Consider the following 15,000-nt stretch of genomic DNA (forward strand, 5'->3'; position numbering starts at 1 on the left):
TATATATATATACAGTAATACCTCGAGATACGATCGCTCCAAAAATATGATTTTTTTTATAAGCGACAAAAAAATTTCATATAATTTACGCATTGAAATATGAAGATATTTCTAAGATACAAATAGCCACCAGTAGGTGGCGCAGTGATCACTCAGCAACCCGCGTCCACCTGAACATTCAGCCCGTGATGTGTATTGTTGTTTATCCTTTGTGCATGTATGTGTCTGTGCTCCTTAGCAGTGTGTATCTTTTCTTAAGTTTTGTGAACTCATGAGTCCCAAAAGTAAAAGTTTGGCGAGAAACACACAAAATAGCCTGTACTCACATACTGATTACACTTACAAATTCAATAAACCAGTGAGTACAAAAGGTGTACTGCCCACAAGCAACTCTTCCTCTTTGCAATGCAAAAAACCAGAAGTCTCTAGATGTCATGGTTACCAAAACCGATCGTGTTCAGCAGCCTTGGCTAATGTTAGAAAACGGGCCCCTTGTATCCTCTCCCTCTCTCTCTTCTGTCGCCTGTTCTGATACCACTCTCATTGAAAAGTTGTCTCCCCATAACATGGCGACAGACCCGAGGTATTGAAGTAAGGCGTGCAGGAGAGGTGGCAGAATCAGACACTGTGAAATCACTGTCGCTCCCATTATCCATCGTCAGTGACACAGTGATGTAGACCATATGTTTACTCATGATGAGTGTTGCCAGCTCACAAGCAAAGAAAACGTGAAGAAAATAGTCAAAATATAGCCATATAAAGCCTAAACATCTATCGACGTGCCCCGAGTCTTGTGTGATGAACGTCTATCGATGTGTCCTGAGTTTTGCGGGTTAAGTTGTTGTTTTGGGCAATATAGTTAATTTATATCATGCAAACAATAAACATTGTATTTATCTTATATTAAATCTATATTTGGTTGGTATTTAAAGCATTTTAATATTTTTTTGGGGTGGGAGGGATAAAATTCATATCACAAAAATTAATTAATTCAATTTCCATTAATTTCTATGGGAAAAATTGATTTGACATACAATTTTTTTGATATACAACAATCGTCACGGAATGAATTAAATTCGTCTATTGAAGTACCACCACTGTATATATATATGTATGTATATATATGTATGTATGTATGTATATATATATATATATATATATATATATATATATATATATATATATATATATATATATATATATATATATATATATATATATATATATATATATATATATATATATATATATATATATATATATATATATATATATATATATACATACAGTAAAGTCCCGGGTTATGTCGGTCTTGAGTTACGTCAAACTCGTAGTTACGTCAGTCCACTATAAGGCAATTTAAGACTAAAAAAAATTGAAAATTTATAAATCGTAAAGTGCGGGATTTATTGTTATTGTTGGTGGTTGCCCGCCACACCGCCCACCTCACGCTTGAATACAATAACACCTTGCCTCAGTTCCACCACACCGTCGCCCCTGGCAAGAGTGTTATCCTACTTCTGCGTTTACTGACTCAAGTTCTTAGTATCTTGCTCAATGGCACCAAAGAGAAAACTTCTTAGTGACAGCAGTGATGCTAAGAAAAGGAAAACCATTACGCTACAAGAAAAAGAGGACATAATTAAAAGACATGAGAAGGGAGGCAGCAGCTGTGTGTGAGGGAGGGAAGAAGAAAATGGGAAGCCCATTACCATGACAACGGGGAGGTTGACGACCTTGAGGGCTCGCACACCCATCACAACAATAACAACTCCGGAGCCTTCGCCTGGGCCACACGACACTCACAGCTGACTTGCACCGTCTGCGCCTGTCTGCTGATCCCTATTGCATTTCCTGCCCCGCTGCCCACGCTTCTACTCCCACCGCACTGCACTACGCTCCCAGCTGTCCACCCTGGGCGTCACAACATTCGACCTGCCCACCCTTCTGGCGGCCTCAGGCGTCCACCCCTAATCAACAATAAAAACAAGCTTGTGTTTCATGTTCCTACATACTTGTAAATAATATAACAATATAACCTGTAACTTGCCTGAATGACCATAAACAATGATTGGTTGAAAACTCCATAATATGCTTTGAAATGTACGGAAACTCGAGTTACGTACAAAATCGACTTACGTCATGTTTCAGGAACGTAACTCTGACGTAATCCGAGACCTTACTGTATATATATATATATATATATATATATATATATATATATATATATATATATATATATATATATATATATATATATATATAAACATATATATATATATATATATATATATATATATATATATATATATATATATATATATATAAATTATGATCGGTTAAACGAAGTAACGAAGTGTTTTTTAGGAACGTAACCCCTTCGTTAAGCAGGGGTTGCCTGTACATTTATACGTATATATATAAATGAGTGTTGATGAGGGAAACCCTTAAACACAATGGCATTTACACACCTCCCCTGCAGCTCCGGCTCAGCACGGGTGATGAGGTGGGTAACGTAATCTGTGTCAGCAGGGATGTGGATGTGCCCCTTGGCTTCACAGCGCCGGATGCCAGCATACAGGGCAGCCACAAAGCCCTTCTCTTTGCTGGCCGCCTCCACACCACCACTGTCCTGACCCACCAGGATGTCAAAAGCCCGGTGGACCTGAGATAGGGTGCAGATTAGTAAAGTCTTGGGTGGTCTGTATTCACAAGAACACTTAGATGACAAATTTAGCAGTGCGAAAATACACAATACTTACAAAACACAAAATACAGAATTAAAAAGGGCACAGGAAAGTCAATAATATAATGCAAGTAGACATTCTCAAGAACCTAAACAGTCTTTAGTCTGCACTACTCACCAGTACTTCAAGCATATAATGGTACAGTTAATACTAGTACATTTTTCATTTGTTAAGACTTCACTAAAAGGAAGAAACAATTAATTGAAAAAGATAGAGTAAAATGCATCACTGTACACACATAAACATACATGCACACTACTCTAGAATAAATGATAGAGTACAAGAGAGAGAGGGATGGGTTGACTGTATTTATTTGGATTTAAAAAAGGTGTCTGATAAAGTGCCACATGCAAGATTACTGTGGAAGTTAGAGGAGGAGGGTGGCTTAAAAGGAAGCACATTGAGATGGATGGAAAATTATTTGAGGGGGGAGAGAAATAAGGACAGTAGTTAAAGATAAGAAGTCCAAGTGGAGAGCAGTAGAAAGCGGAGTACCACAGGGGTCAGTATTAGCGGCAATACTTTTTCTCATATATATAAACGACATGCCAGAGGGAGTGAACAGCTACATAAATCTGTTTGTGGACGATGCAAAACTGTGCGGAGTTATAAAGCAAAAAGAGGATTGTGAAATACTGCAGGAAGACCTAAATAAGATCTGGAAATGGAGTAAAAAGTGGGAGATGGAATTCAATGTGGACAAAAGCCATGTCATGGAAATGGGAAAGAGTGAAAGACGACCAGTGAGAATCTATAAGATTGGAGATAGAGTAGAACTGGAGAAAGTAAAAAAGGAAAAGGACTTTAGAGTGACGATGGAAGAAAACAATCAACCGGTAAGCCATATTGATAGAATTTTCAGAGAAACATATAATTTGCTAAGGAATATTGGATTAGCATTTCACTACATGGACAAAAAAATGATGAAGAAATTGATAAGTACTATAATAAGACCCAGATTGGAATATGCAGGAGTTGTGTGGACCTCCCATAAAAAGAAACACATAAAGTTGGAGAGACTACAAAAAATGGCTACAAGAACGGTTCCAGAATTTGAAGGGAAGACATATGAGAAGAGACTAAAGGCTATGGATCTACCAACCCTGGAACAGAGAAGGGAGAGAGGGGATCTGATACAAGTTTATAAATTGATCAACGGAATGGATCAAGTGGATAATGAGAAACTGATCCTGAGAGAAGAATATGACATTTGAAGCACAAGATCGCATAGTAAGAAACTGAGGAGGGGAAGATGTCTGAGAGATATTAAAAAATATAGTTTCCCGCAAAGATGTGTTGAGACTTGGAACAATTTGAGTGAGGAAGTGGTGTCAGCAAAGAGTGTGCATAGTTTTAAAGAAAAATTGGATAAGCATAGATATAGAGACGGGGCCACATGAGCGTGAAGGCCAGGCCCTGTAAAACTACAACTAGGTAAATACAACTAGGTAATACACACACACCTTGTTCTTGCACTCCTGGCAGAACCGATGCTTGCGGAGGTAGTTGTCAAGTGTGGCCAGCAGCTGGTCAGGGCACACCAAGGTGACGGTCTCGCGACAGGTGGTGTCCATGACATCCCACACCTCCCGCCACGATCGGCCCCCTGGCCGGCACCGCACCCCTTCCATGGAGTGCAGTACACAGCGACCCGACTTCTTCAGCTTGGGAATGTTGTCCAGCATTGCATTCAGGGACAGGCTGAGGGAGGCAGGCAGGGGAGAAAGTAGTAAAGGATTGCTGAATGTGTTTGTAACTACAAAATATTGACATGCCAAGCAAAATTACAATAATAAAACAAGTAATATATGAATATTATTATCCATAATGCAAAAATCCCTCAAAAAGCCTGAAAATATTCTGACAGCCCACACCACACCTCACGACTGTTCACCACAACCTAAGGCCATTTTAATGACAGTGGTTAAATAAAGTGCCCTTACCTCTGTCTCCAATCCCATACCACACCTTGCAACTAATGCTCTCTGAATACATTTTTACAAACACTGGCAATAATTGCTCATCTTTGGAAGGTAACATATTAAAAATAAGAAAAATGAAATTAAATAAACACTTTTAGTGACACTGCTAATAATAATGATGCTTTATCAAGATATAAATGAAAAAATAATCACCAAACAATAAGTAACACTGGCCGCAAAACTAAATCAACACCAATACTCCAATATCAATACATCCCAAGAAAAAACCCAAGCAGAAAACAGGTAACACCCTTGAGGGTCCTGTGCACATCTCATTACAGGCCACATTTACCAGTCCTCCATTGCCATACCTGTGGTCACTGAAAAGTGAGCCTAATGTGCGGGTCTGGATGGCATACTTCCTCTGCACAGTGAGGGCACCAGAGCTGGTCACCACCAGGGGCTCCAGCGCAGGGTGGCCTGACACTCGCAGCTGGTTGAACAGACGCTCAACACTGCAGAAGGTGACAGGCATAAGGAAGAGCAGGAAACAGTTGATATTTCAGAAATGCTAAAGGCTTGGTAGTGGATGTTAGGTTGAAATTTAGAAAAAAGTATAATAATCTGATATTAAGCAACTAGTGTGGAAACACAGAAGGGTTAGTAAGAATAGATTGAAATATAGGAGTAAACTGACAGTTTGATACAAAAGCAGGTTAAACCAGTCATACTAACACAAATGCACATGAAAACAAAAGCACAGAAGAAAAAAATGAAATAAACCAAACACATAAATGATCCCAGCAAGAAACACAAAAACTTGAAAAAATAAGCTAGACATGGAAGGAAAAAAAAAAAACACAGCATCAACACAACTCATTTCCAACACATCACACTTTGCGGAGAACACACACCTCCGCCGGCAGCCCACACACGCAACAGTCTGGGCAAGGCGTGTGAAGAGCAGCTTGGATGGGACGGTGAGGGCAGCCACCACCTCCTCCTTGCTGAGTGTTGTGTACTGCCTTGTGAAGTTCTCATCCCAGCGCCGCCGCCCTGCTGCCGCTGCTGAGCCTCCCCCAGACACCTCACAGCGCTCACACGTCTCCCCAAGCTGCATCGTCATCTGCAGGGAGGGGCAGGGCAGTTAGCTGGGTACAAGGCAAAGATGTGATGGAGCAACACATGGCATGATGCTGAGGAGAGAGAGAGAGAGAGAGAGAGAGAGAGAGAGAGAGAGAGAGAGAGAGAGAGAGAGAGAGAGAGAGAGAGAGAGAGAGAGAGAGAGAGAGAGAATTATATGAGAACAGGAAGGATGAACAAATAAGTTTAGTTATGCAGATAGCTAGATGGAATGAATTAGAGAATGGTATAAATAAGTAGTAGCAGAGGTGCAGGTTAACAAGAGAGTGAGATACTGAAAAGAATAAAAAGAAGAGGCAATAAGTGTAAAGGAGGGGTAAACGATAGGGAAACTGAGATCAGGAACACAACTCTGCTCTCCTGTTCTCTCCTCCTCCCTTGAGTACAATTTTAACATACAGAAGAGAGAATTCAGTACATGACATCTCCTAAACTAGAAGTGAGGCAACGAACAGTGACTCTCCACACATATGCTTGCCAAATGTTAATCTAATGAGCTGTATTGTAGCCACGTTTTCCTTTTATTTTTGCTGTCTACCAGAGTAAGGAGATGAAAGTTTGAGAGAATGTAATGACAAGAAGGGATCTATATACGATAAATAGATTTTAGTTACGCCTCTTGTGAGAATAGAAGAAAATAAAGGAAGATGGGAAAAAAAACATTTGGCTGACTACATGTGACAGTCACTTAGATTGTAACATGTATCATAACAGTCTCTTGTAATACCTAGGTATATTGTGTACTGCTATATTACTTATGATCTTTTGCAGTATTTTGTTTCCTTTTCAAGTCTGTCAAAGATAAATGAAATGCATGCCTCTTTATAATAAATGAGAAAAGCATAAAAGGCAAAAAATATCCCAATACTTATGACATACAGATAACAACATAACTGTTATACTGAAACAATGAATAACCCATGTCTGTTATGAAGCAAGACTGAGCCAGTCAGGCAATGTGCAGGGAAAGATGGAGAGCTTGCAAGGAAGAGGATACTAAAAATTGAGTGATAAGACCAACCACCAAAGGGGAAGAGAAGAAGACCTAGGGAAAGATAAACTGATATTTTTGAAGAAAGATAATAAATGAAAGATTATGAGTGTGACAGATGAAACAGAAGACAGATTAAGATATAAATGGGATACTGGAATAACCTACCCTCACCAGGTAAAAGGAAGAAAAGACCCAGAGAAGATTTATGTATGCCTTGATTTTGAAATGATGAGTGTGACAGAAGTACCACAACACACAGTAAGATGGATATTGGTGAGATTCCTTGTGGCATCTCATTATGGAAAAAAGAAAAACTAATAATCCACATTTACAATGACAAAAGAAGCAGAAGACAGTAAGATAGAAGTCTCTACTCTGCTGACCAATAATAAACTATCTACATTCACAAGTGAACATCTGGAAATAATGAGAGAGGGAAAGCAATAACACAGTCTCTCAATCCACATATCTTGTATCCACATTCACGCTGCTCCATCTCATAATCTTATCTTCACTCCCTTGGTCAGGCTCCCCTAGTACTTGATCTCTCCCTAATCTCTCTTTTTCATCCAGACTCCACTAATATTTGAAAGGAAGCTGAACCCCTCTGTCCACCATGGAAACACACACACACACACACACATTAAAGCTAAGTGGAGTGAGTATCTAGAAAGTGAAAACATTCTGAGTGAAAGGCAGTTTGGTTTCAGAAAAGGAAGATCGTGTGTATCCAATTTATTATGTTTTTATTCAAGAGTGACTGACATACTACAACATAGAGAGGGATGGGTGGATGCTATCTACCTCGACTTGAGAAAGGCCTTTGATAAAGTACCACACAATAGACTGATGTGGAAACTAAAGATTGGAGGAGTAAATGATAAACTAGCAAAATGGATGGAAAATTACTTAATGGGAAGAGAAATGAGAACAGTGGTGAGAGGAAGGAAGTCCGAGTGGAAGAAGGTAACCAGTGGAGTTCCACAAGGGTCAGTGCTGGGTCCCATCATGTTTTTGATTTATGTTAATGATATGCCAGTAGGAATTGACAGTTATATGAACATGTTTGCGGACGATACTAAAATTATGAGGAGAGTAAAGAATGTGGAAGATTGTAACAAGTTACAGGAAGATCTTGATAAAATATATGAGTGGAGTAAAGAGTGGCAGATGGAATTTAATATAGACAAGACCCATGTTATGAAAATGGGAAGAAGTAGATACAGACCAAACTGGGATTACAGGCTGGGTGATGAGAAAATTAAAGAGACCAATGAGGAGAAAGACTTAGGAGTAACCGTGCAAAACACTTTGTCACCGGAGAAACACATTAACAAGATTTTTTGGAAAACATACAACATGCTTCAAAATATTGGCCTTGCATTCCACTACCTAGATGAAGGAATGATGAAGAAGATATTATGTACCTTAATAAGACCCCAGTTAGAATATGCAGCTTGTGTCTGGTCACCGCATATGAAGAAAAATGTGAAGAAGGTAGAAAGGGTACAGAGGCTGGCAACAAGGATGGTACCAGGACTCAGGAGTTAGACTATGAGGAAAGACTGAGGAAGCTGGGGCTGACCACATTAGAAGAGAGAAGAACAAGAGGAGACATAACTATGTATAAATTGGTGAACAAGATTGACATACTGGATAGAGAGTTGATAAAGGTGACCACAAGTAATCATCTCCGAGGACATGGAAAAAAGCTAATAAAGGACATCTGTCTAAATGACGAGAAAATACAGTTTCCCGCATCGTAGCATTGATAAGTGGAATAAACTGAGCAGTCATGTCATTGACGCGGTGTGTGTCAATCAGATGAAAGAGAGATATGACAGGAATGGACAAGGAGACAGGACACAGAGAGCTTAGCTCGGGCCCTGTAATACACAAATAGGTAAATACACACACACACACACACACACACACAATGCGTAGTGTAATGGTTAGCACGCTCGACTCACAATTGAGAGGGTCCAGGTTCGAGTCCTGAAAAGCGGCGAGGCAAATGGGCAAGCCTCTTAATGTGTAGCCCGTTCACCTAGCAAAAAATAGGTATGGGATGTAACTCGAGGGGTTGTGGTCTCACTTTCCCGGTGTGTGAGCGTGGTGTGGTCTCAGTCCTACCTGATGATCGGTCACTACGAGCTCTGAGCTATTTCCGTAGAGGAAAGACTGGCTGGGTGACCAGCAGACAACCATGGTGAATAACATACATACATACATACACACACACACACACACACTGGGCATAAAAAGTGACAAAAGAAAAATAAACTAGACATTATTAATCCTCACATACAATGAAGATAGTGGAGTCTGTGAGGAAAATAGTATATACAATTCCCTCTTAATGAATATTCCACATCACTAATAACAACAACCTGCACATCAAATGTATTCACTATTTATGTAGCCAAACTGAATGTTTGTGTGACCAGCACAGCAAGAGACTGATGTACAACAGTTAGTGTGACTCTGATGTGGCATGGGGTAGCAAAACCTTGCAAGATGTGCCAGGAGTTACATCATTTAGTTAGGTTTATTTTCAAAGGCCAAGAGACTGACATCCAGTAGTTGGCATAGACCTTGTAATACCAAGCAGGTGAAGATACTTTGGTTTAGTGTTCCGTCCAGTAGTGTTTAGTCTGTGGGAGTTAGGAGGGATGTGGAAACACATCACTAGAGTTTCTGCATATTTACAAAATATTCACATGGAGACAAATCGCCTGCCAGATATTAACTAATATTTGCTTCACCCTTGACATGAAGCCACACTTTCCCACTCTTACATGGCCAAGAGGCTGCTGTATAGCAGTCATCAGCATGGCTATGGGGAATCTTGGTGGTGAAGTTCCTTAATTAGTACCAGGTAATATTTGCTTTTTCACCCCATCCTCAAGTGCCAGTTGTGCCACTCCCACATGGCCAAATAATGGAGAAAAATTTGTGGGGAAGAGAAATTCCTTTGGTTAATATTAACTAGTATGTATTTACTAGTATGTATTTACCCTAAAAGTACTTTCTTATCAGGTCCCCAAACTCAAATTAAGCAAGGAAAAATGGCTAATGAGAGATGAAACCTGTACCATATAAAACTGCAGTCCTGTTTGATATCAGACACACTCTTTTCCATCACATTCCCAGACTGAAGCAAGGAGGAAGAAATCAATAAAGATGCAGCATGTATTGCACGAAACTACAGACCTAATTAATTTCCAAGACACAACATATAAATCTGTATCTTCATATGAGACATGGTGTTGGCAAGGGCTGGTATACTGACATTTTATCAAATTAATTCTTATAGATATGGCACCTTCAGTCATCAAAAAATAAAAGTCTTCCTGAATAATGTGACTGCACCCTGTGTCAAGACAATAAAAATCCAGACAACAGACTAGAACTGCTATAAGAAGGGATGCCCCTAAGAATTACACAGCTCTCTGAGCAGTGGCGTAGTGGATAAGGTGGTGAGTGGGATCGGGCAGAAATCCACATATAAGTTCGAATCCCATCACACACCATCTAGAAACTTTGCCATTTGTTGAGTGGTTTAAAGTTATCTACATATGACCATGATAACCAGATTCTAAGTGGTTACACCAAATATGCGCTTGGGTGGTGATATTGGGCAAAATATGAGTACCACTATAAATAAAATTGCCTGCACCACTAATGGGTAGAAGCTGAACAGCGCTTCCCATATATACTCTTCAAGTATACCTACATGCACTATAAGCCATCATAAAAAAAAAAAAAAAAAAAAAAAAAAAAAACGTGCACATCCAACAAAATATTTAAATTGAACAATCTGATAACCTTGATTTATCCACTTATTAACACACTTTTGTTTCTGACAGTTTGCCACAGGGTATATATTCAACTGTCCTTCATTTTGCCAAACCGTTAACAAATTAACTAACATTATTTTCCAAAGGACTGGCACACCTACAGATCAGCTATCCCAGTATTCCGCAGGCCATTTCCTCTACCTGCTTGACAAGCCACACTAACCAGGAAGCCAGCCAGGTGAGTAAGTTTCCTAATGAAATAGAAGGCAACAGAAGAGAAGAATCAGACACTTCCTTTCCCTTCTCTTAAAATGAGGCCTTATTGGGATAACAGCAACAATATGCACTGAGTAATGCGGTTTTCTCATATAATACACTTGTGATGACCTGGCCCTGTACTGACATGTATTAGTTAAATATGCCAGAATAATTAATGTACTGGTATTACTGAAAATTGTTACATGTGAAGTTATCTTTACTGGTTGCTTGCTCTGCAGCCCTTCACACACACACACACACACACACACGAAGGAACAGCAACACTCATGACCATTAAGGGGAGAGGAAAGGTCACAAAGAAGAACTGTGACCTTAACCACTCCCACATGAATAATGACCAGCAGTCCCAAAATGAACCAGGCTGATACACATGCATTAGAAAAAAAAAAAAATGAAGTTGAGAATCTGTCAAGTGTCGAGTCACTGTAGCAAGCAGAGGAGGAGGGACAGGAGGCTGATGACTGAGGCGGCCGAGTAGGAATGAGACTCACAACTCTGTTGTCATAGACGTTGAGGGGCAGCTGTCTCCTCCCCAATAAAATCTCTTCCTCCTCATCGTAAACACCGACCAACTTCGCCATTTTGACCTTATTTCACGTCTCCCTGGACCTGGATGACGCGCTTGCCGCCCTCCCGAGGTAAGAGTGTGGACCTCCTGCACCCGCCACCCGACCCTCACATCAGGGAAGGAAGAATAATCACAAAAATTGAGGAAAAAGTCGGCGGTTTTCTGCCTCACATTGGTTTCGGTATGGCAACTGCCGCGTCCGATTCCGTCCTGTCTGGCTGCGGCTTCGGGAACTAAATATATTATCTCCAAAAACTATTAATAAAACGTGCACTCCCTCTTATTTTACACAAATCTGATGTGCTTTTAATTTATCTCTACTTTTCTAGGGTTATGTTGAGTTTTTGCGAGGTAAATGTATGTTTTTGTGTGTTGTGTTGAGCTTGGTGAGCTGGGAGGCGTGCAGAGGCCGGTCCACGCCTGCGCCTCAGCAATGTGGTGCGCGCCATGCCAGGATCGAAATGTATTATTTACAGATTAACACATTGCAACTTTAATATCATCTTTAATTACACACGCCACTGACGTTAACGCTGGCTTTTGTCTTGTAGAGCTGTACTTTATTGTCCTTCATTCAAAGCTTTCCTGATTTCTCGCTAAAAGTGATGTTTGTGTAAGTTTTGTCGGCAAAATGAAGTTTATGAACAGTGATGAGTTCGTTGATTTGTTGTTTTTATGTGTGTAAATTACGATTAATTTACTACTGGATATTTGATTACTTGTAATAAACTTTTAATGTGTCTTTAAAATAACACGTTACAGTAAGAATATCATGAATACACATAACAAATGCTATGAATCCAAACGAAATGTGGCATACAGGGTCATTTCAAGAAATTAGCTAAGGTAATCTAATCAGGGACGTGCACTCCTCTGATAAGCATTCAAACCCAAATGTTTAAAGCACCGAGCAATGTTCGCTAGGCTAGGGAGCGCCAATTATAAATTTCCTCACAGGGCTATTGGAATCATACCAAAGAACGTAGAATAGAGAATCTTTGGACCATACTTAAAAACATATGTATGCCGCACGTACAGTACCACCGCTATATTCAAAAGGTTCGCTTTAATTGATTTTACACGAAAGTTTTGAGTTTATTTTATGATTCTAGTGGCAGATTAACGAAATGTACTAGTAACAGAAGAAACACTCTTGAAACTCCAGCAAACCATCTCTGTGGCCTTTGAAAATAGTTTTGGTGAGAAAACAAAGAGTTTTGCTGTATGGCAAGAGAAAAGGGAGGAGCCGCGGAGGATGATGGGTAGGATGGGGCGGATGGGGGTAAGTATACGGGGAATTATGATGAAGCTGAACTCACCTTCAAGCGCTCCGCTTCTCATTGCGCTTCCCCTGCAGTGCTTCAACCCCATTTTCACAGCTGCCAATGATCGCCTGAGCTCCGCCACACATACAGCTCATCGCCATCACGCCCGCGCCGCACCTTATTCTCCTTCATCCCTTCCTTAATTGTCTTTCACCTCTGCACACAGTGTACATCATCTCAAATACTTTCCTAAAGCTTTAGTTGAAGTAGCACGAATTTTTAAGGGTGTTTGTACAGTATAGTGACACAATAAATTTTTTTGTAATAAAGAGGAAGAAAATATGAGAATCCGGCAGCTAATCTCTACCTACCTAACTGTGGCATTTGAAAATAGTATTGGAGAGAGAGAGAGAGAGAGAGAGAGAGAGAGAGAGAGAGAGAGAGAGAACAGAGTTTAAAGGTGGATCTAAGTCAGAATTGAGGGCCATTCATATCTGATTACCTTCCTTTTGCAGGCTCTGCTGGAAGATGCTACGGTTTCAAGAGTGTTTTTATTGCTTCAGTAATAGGTTGATAATTATCCTATATTGTTAATAGGGAAAGCAACTTAGACATATCTAAAAACATTTCTTACAGAAGAAAAGAGGGTTTTAAGAATAGCTGGTTCATGGGAACTCACGCAAGGAAAGGACTGTAGTCAGAAACTCATCCTCGAATTAAGATAGTTCACGCAATGCTTGATTCGGTAATCTTCTGTTATATATCTGAGATGGAATACATTCTTCCATATAGTGTTTCAGTGACTTGTGGTTTTTCTATGTTTCCTTCTGCATATATAAATCAATCCAGTTATAATTATATTGATTAAACTTTATTTGTGTTACACGTATTGTCGGAGAGAGAGAGAGAGAGAGAGAGAGAGAGAGAGAGAGAGAGAGATTTGATAATACGAGTACAGTTGCCATTAGAACCTCCACTCTTTTTTGCTCCCTTTCTGTTCCTCGCAATTGTCCGCATCTCCTCCCTACATTATTGACACCATATCCTCCTCCTTCTATTCCTCCTCCTGCTCCTGCTTCTCCCGCTCCTCCTCCTCCTCCTGCTCCTGCTCCTCCTGCTCCTCCTCCTCCTCTTCCTCTTCCTCCTCCTCCTCCTTTTTCTTCTTCTTCATCTTCATCATCATCATCATCATCATCATCATCTTCTTCTTCTTCTTCTTCTTCTTCTTCTTCTTCTTCTTCTTCTTCTTCTTCTTCTTCTTCTTCTTCTTCTTCTTCTTCTTCTTCTTCTGTTTTCATTGATCGTGTTGAAGTAAAAGCTACAACAATATCCAATATCAGTTAAGCTACCCATCAATATTTGGTTGTACAAAACAGAAAATTGACAGCATACTCAGTCATTATACTTGTTTACTCATTCTTTTAGTTAGTTGGTGGAGAAGGACGAGGAAGAGGATCGAGTCACAAGTAAGGGAAGTGAAAGATATATGGAAGTGTTGGATGGAAGAGAGGGGAATTTGATGAGATAATAGTATAAATACCCGAGTTAAACGGCATTCGGTGGTAGAGGAGAAGGGTGGAGAGGAGGAGGAGGAGGTGGTGGTGCGTGGCAGGTGTGGTGGTGGGAAGGAAATAGAAGCAACTGGGCAGATGGAGGAGGGATTGCTCAAAGGGAGGGCAGAGGAAGAAAAGAGCTGACAGTAGTGGTGACGGGGGGGGAGGGGGGCGATGAGGGAGAATGCACTGGTAATGGGAATTGACAGAGATAGATCAGGTGGCGCAAGTCAGGTAGGTAGAGGCTCAATGCTTGGATGTGGGGTGTTTATAACTAGTCCCAGAAAACAAATCTTTGTCATGTGGTAGGTAAGACACACGGGTACTCACTATGTGTTAAGGCTAGTTCACAAGTGTCAATTTTCAACTGAAATTGCAAGTCGGTAGAATTTCCGACTGAATATCGGTGCCTGCAACCTTGATCGTAAAACAAGACCGACATGTTGGTCTTGTTCAGTCAATTTGCAACTTTGCTTATGTTGTGACGTAACGGAAAAAGATTTGAAAATGTGGTGTCGATGTAGAGAAGATTTTGGAATTAGTGAGGGAAAAAGAGCACATCTGGGATCTTAAAAGTGAATGCTACACCAAAAAAGTGTATTATTCTTTTTTCTTTTTATGTTATGGCCTGTAGCGCCTGCAGGTCTACTAGAAGAGTATATGGGAAGCGCTGTCCAGCTTCCTCCCATTAGTATGCAAATCGGCGTTCGATGAGATAGCTGCCACTCT

At 40.2% G+C, this 15,000-nt stretch overlaps 1 protein-coding gene across 2 annotated transcripts in view; it reads right to left on the reverse strand.

The window, feature by feature from the left end:
• Positions 1 to 11,804, reverse strand: part of LOC123511226 (gametogenetin-binding protein 2-like) — a 21,602-nt gene extending 9,798 nt beyond the window's left edge. The window contains exons 1-5 of one of the 2 annotated variants that reach the window (XM_045266923.1): positions 11,377 to 11,804; positions 5,584 to 5,795; positions 5,041 to 5,184; positions 4,211 to 4,448; positions 2,472 to 2,665 (exon numbers count right to left, since the gene is read on the reverse strand). In XM_045266923.1, coding sequence (XP_045122858.1) covers positions 2,472 to 2,665; positions 4,211 to 4,448; positions 5,041 to 5,184; positions 5,584 to 5,795; positions 11,377 to 11,466 — 878 coding nt within the window. In that variant the 5' untranslated portion in view covers positions 11,467 to 11,804. The remainder of the gene's footprint in view (positions 1 to 2,471; positions 2,666 to 4,210; positions 4,449 to 5,040; positions 5,185 to 5,583; positions 5,796 to 11,376) is intronic. The other variant, XM_045266922.1, reaches the window with a different exon arrangement.
• Between the last annotated feature and the right edge of the window lie 3,196 nt (positions 11,805 to 15,000).

This window comes from Portunus trituberculatus, chromosome 31 (assembly GCF_017591435.1).
Source record: "Portunus trituberculatus isolate SZX2019 chromosome 31, ASM1759143v1, whole genome shotgun sequence".
NCBI lineage: Eukaryota > Metazoa > Arthropoda > Malacostraca > Decapoda > Portunidae > Portunus > Portunus trituberculatus.